General features: G+C 49.5%; 1 protein-coding gene across 2 annotated transcripts in view; it reads left to right on the top strand.

The window, feature by feature from the left end:
• The window catches only part of slc4a11 (solute carrier family 4 member 11), an 81,383-nt gene that overhangs the window by 58,184 nt on the left and 18,199 nt on the right, over window positions 1–5,000 (top strand). For both annotated transcript variants that reach the window (XM_056590221.1, XM_056590222.1), the window contains 2 exons: window positions 1,172–1,381; window positions 2,964–3,048. In XM_056590221.1, the coding sequence (XP_056446196.1) occupies window positions 1,172–1,381; window positions 2,964–3,048 (295 nt within the window). The remainder of the gene's footprint in view (window positions 1–1,171; window positions 1,382–2,963; window positions 3,049–5,000) is intronic.

Below are 5,000 nucleotides of genomic sequence, written 5' to 3'. Positions count from 1 at the left end.
AAGGCTGATTCAGAGTCTGACTCAGCCCGGTGGAGGCTAGGCGGGGTGGGTAGGAGTAATGGGGGAGGAGGAGGAGAGAGGGAGAGAGGGAGGTGATAGGAGGAGAAGGTGGGAGGGGGAGTACCCCAGGACCCCACCCGTTGACCCTGTCGCCACACTTACCGTGTGCTCGCTGCTCTTTTGTGGTCGATGCAGAACGCCGACTGCGACATGGACAACCTGGAGCTGACCGGAGATAACCGGAGCCACTCTGAGTCACTCCAGGAACGGATTAGACTGGATTGGTTCTTTAGTCCTCCCGCAGGGGGAATGGATGGAGGGACCGTTTTGGATTAGCTACTGATGCTACAGTTGCTCATAGGAGTGCTTCACATGATGTCAAGTCCATTCCAAACCACCATCGTGATACTTTTTCACCATTATAATCCCAAAAGCGCTGGTTGTTTGGTTATTATATATAAAGGGTTTGGTCAAGCAGTAGCCTACCAAGATGGTGGCGTGAACCGTCTTCTGCCCTTTGTCCTCCCATCGGCTTGTTGCTAACCTCTTCATATATAGTGCAAGCAATGCAATATAGTACAAGAAGCTTATGAAAACGGGGAGGAAAGAGTATATAGAAGTTAGCAGGGATTCTCAGGTGAAGCTGGGACTCTTTCATCCCACGTTCTCGCCTCAGGACACCCTTTCTGCTCAAACAGCAGCTCCCAATGCCTGGAACAAGGAGCCTACCATCCGGCATAAAAAAACACACAGTGGGCGTCTTTAGAACTAGACTAGAAACGAGTCTGTTCCTCTCTTCTATTCCATCGCCTTTGACCCTGACTGCAGTCCACTGCTTCCAGTACATGTGTATTGGTTTATATTGTATGTGATGTGTTTGAGAGTCACATAAACACACACAAACACGCGCGCACACACACAAACGCACAACGTATATCTGTACATCACTTTGGTTCAAACCTGGTTTCGATTCAATTCAAATAAAGTTGGACCGGACAATTCCACTAGCATTGGATGTGTGTTCATTCATCTTTATAATGAAGTCAATTTAGTTCCATTAAATTTAATTAGATTTCATTTCATTTCATTCATCTGTGTTTGTATTTGTATATCCTTGTAGTGAAATGTAAATGAAGTCCATCCCAGCTGAAGCGTGAACCTCTCCCCCCAGAAAAGCACCAAGACGTCCATGGAGCTGGGCCGGACGTTCGCCACCCTGTTCTCAGACATCTCCTTCAGGCAGAAGCTGCTGGACACCAAGACCCAGGAGGAGTTCAAGGAGGCGCTGGTCTTCCAGAGGCACCAGCTGACCGCCTCCAACCAGCAGCCCACCGCCCTGGGGGAGGAGGAGACGGACCCCCGGAGCAACAAGCCCCTCATGGTCTGTAGGACTGGACTGTCTGTCTGTCTGTCTGTCTGCCGGACGGTCTGTCTGCTGGTCTGTCTGATTCTCATCCCCAACTCTGCCGGCCTATTTGTGTCTCTGTCTCTCTGTCTTCCTGCCTCACTCCCTGTCTGTCTGACTGTGTGTTTGTCTGTCAACGTGTCTGTCTGTGTGTTTGATAGTCTGCCCCGTTTGTGTGTGTGTGTGTGTGTGTGTGTGTGTGTGTGTGTGTGTGTGTGTGTGTGTGTGTGTGTGTGTGTGTGTGTGTGTGTGTGTGTGTGTGTGTGTGTGTCTGTCTGCTGTGTGTGTGTCTGTCTGCTGTGTGTGTGTGTCTGTCTGCTGTGTGTGTGTGTCTGTGTGTTTGAGAGTCTGCCTACCTGTCTCTGGGGACATCCCCAGCACCCCCCCCCTCCCCTCCTGTATCCCAGTATGCCTTGGGATCGCCCACAGGAAGTTCCATGTGTCTGTACTTCCTGTCATGGCACCAAATGTTTCTGTTGTTGTCTCCAAGAGGCCCTCACACTAACGTGTGCTCTGAGCGAACCATAAACATCACACACACACAAGCACAAACCCTCGCACACACACACAAGCACAAACCCACGCACACACACGCAAGCACACACACAAACGCGCACATGCACACATTTTTGGGGAAGAATAGCTGGCTAGGGCCACATACACACACACACCCACGCAAACGCACACACACACACACACACACGGAAACGCACAAAAAAATTAAAAGATACAAACACACCAACCTGCAAACAACAAACACATGATACAGATTTGTATGTCGAACCCACACAACAAACATACCGCCAATCCATATGCACAGAAATAAAACACACACGCACACACACACACACACTCTGACCTACAAAACAACACATTTTATGACACACGAGTCCTCAGCAGGGGTGCGTTAAGAAGCAGCGTGTGTTCTTAAAATAAACCCGTCAACATGAATAAACACATCAACACGAATAAACACATCAACATCTGTTGTCGGAGCATTCCTAGCTGTTGACATGTCTCGGCTCCAGCCACGTCAAACCCCTCCCTCTGATTCAGGAGACGCAGCGACCACCCCGGCTGTTGTCTAAACAGCCTGTGGATCTTGACCCCGCCACAGCTGTCTTCGGGATTATGGGATTCATGAAACCTACATCTGTGTATATTACATTAAACAGGTCTTATTCAATCAGAGCCCGTTCCCCTAAAACAGGTTGGATTTAACGGGGAACGTTCCATCGTGGCGGAGGAGCACCATCCCACTGGGTTAAAGAGGGTGAACTGGTTTTACCATGGCTGTCGGGATTGTTTCATGCCTGAGTAATGTTTGTTTGATATCCCTAAACCAACTCGTTCTCATCCCTTAAATGGGAACCGTCACACTGGGCTTTGTTCTGTTTCAACAGAGCACTGCTCCATCACGCCTTCCCACCATTCTTTCCAGTTCATTTGCACCATCGATCCCAGTAGTCCCAGTACCAGTGAACGTTCTGGGCGTGATTTCGTCCCCCCACTGCTCTCTTCTGCGTGGCGTCCGGTCTGACCCTCTTCTCTCCTGCAGTGTAAAGACTTCTTCCGCGTCGGCCGAGGTATCTATGAGGACCTGTGTCGCCGACTGCCCTTCTACCCTTCAGACTTCACAGACGGTAGGCTACCATTATACCACAGACGGTAGGCTACCATTATACCAGACGGTAGACTACCATCAGACCTCAGACGGTAGGCTACCATCATACCACAGACGGTAGGCTACCATCAGACCTCAGACGGTAGGCTACCATTATACCACAGACGGTAGGCTACCATTATACCAGACGGTAGGCTACCATCAGACCTCAGACGGTAGGCTACCATCAGACCTCAGACGGTAGGCTACCATTATACCACAGACGGTAGGCTACCATCAGACCTCAGACGGTAGGCTACCATCAGACCTCAGACGGTAGGCTACCATCAGACCTCAGACGGTAGGCTACCATCATACCTCAGACGGTAGGCTACCATCATACCACAGACGGTAGGCTACCATTATACCACAGACGGTAGGCTACCATCATACCACAGACGGTAGGCTACCATCAGACCTCAGACGGTAGGCTACCATCAGACCTCAGACGGTAGACTACCATCATACCACAGACGGTAGGCTACCATCAGACCTCAGACGGTAGGCTACCATCAGACCTCGGATGGTAGGCTACCATCAGACTGTACAGAGAGTAGGCTACCATCAGACTGTACAGAGGGTAGGCTACCATCAGACTGTACAGAGAGTAGGCTACCATCAGACTGTACAGAGAGTAGGCTACCATCAGATTGTACAGAGAGCAGGCTACCATCAGACTGTACAGAGAGCAGGCTACCATCAGACTGTACAGAGAGCAGGCTACCATCAGACTGTACAGAGAGTAGGCCATCAGACTGACTGGCCAGACTCCCTGCTGGTCCAAGTTAAAGTCAATCATGTTTTTTGTCTCCTCACAGCAGGAGGGCACTCTGACATTCTTGTGGTTTTCACTCAATGTCTGCTTACTGTGTTTGTGTGTGTGTGTGTGTGTGTGTGTGTGTCCAAATCTTTATCTGTACGTGTGTATGTGTTGGGTGTGCATACACCTCTCTTTGTGTGTGTATTTGAGTGTGTGCGTTGCTTGAAATCACAGTTATTCTATCAGCCGGGTTGTTGCTGGTAACTTGTAAACCACATCAAGGTCCCAACCAGGTTGAAACCAGGTCGAAACCTTCCCGGTTTAAAACAGGTTCAGACCAGGTTTGAACCAGGTTTACACCAGGTCGAAACCAGCCCGGTTGAACCCAGGTCTAAAACATCCCGTTCTAAATCAGGTCTAAAACCTGCTGGTCTAAACCAGATCAAAGCTACCCAGGCCTAAATCAGGTCAAGAACCTCCCGGTACAAAACAGGTCTAAACCATCCAGGTCTGAACCAGGTGTAGACCAGGTTTGAAGAAGGTCTAAACCATCCGGTCCTAAACCAGGTGTAGACCAGGTGAAGACCAGGTGTAAAGCAGGTCTAAACCATCGAGTCCTAAACCTGGTGTAGACCAGGTGTAAACCAGGTGTAAAGCAGGTCTAAACCATCGAGTCCTAAACCTGGTGTAGACCAGGTGTAAAGCAGGTCTAAACCATCGAGTCCTAAACCAGGTGTAGACCAGGTGTAAACCAGGTGTAAAGCAGGTCACACACAGCCTGAAGGGGGAGACCAAGCAGGCAGTGAACTGTTTTCCTCGGCTCTTCTGTGAATGCATTAACTTCTCCAAGGTTTGTTTGTGTTCGCGGTTCAAGGCCAGCAGAACAACAGTCCTTCGATGGCGCCCGTGTAGCCGCGTGCGGATGAAAACATCCTATAGTCTTGATGCGCTCGCTTCATCCAAATTACACGTATTGTGACCTTAATTCGGCTCGGAAGGGAGGCTCATTAAAAATATCACAGAGGCCGTGAGCGCCGTTGTTTTTTAAAAGCCAAACAACTGTTCTGAGCGGTAATGAAGACCACAGACTGCTTGGCTGGGTATAATGAGTTCATTCATTAGTTCATTCATTAGTTGATTCATTTGGCCTAATCAGGTGATTTAATGAGACT

This window comes from Gadus chalcogrammus, chromosome 5 (assembly GCF_026213295.1).
Source record: "Gadus chalcogrammus isolate NIFS_2021 chromosome 5, NIFS_Gcha_1.0, whole genome shotgun sequence".
Taxonomy (NCBI): domain Eukaryota; kingdom Metazoa; phylum Chordata; class Actinopteri; order Gadiformes; family Gadidae; genus Gadus; species Gadus chalcogrammus.
Note: the sequence above shows the minus strand (reverse complement) of the source record. Positions and strands in the feature narration are given on the sequence as shown.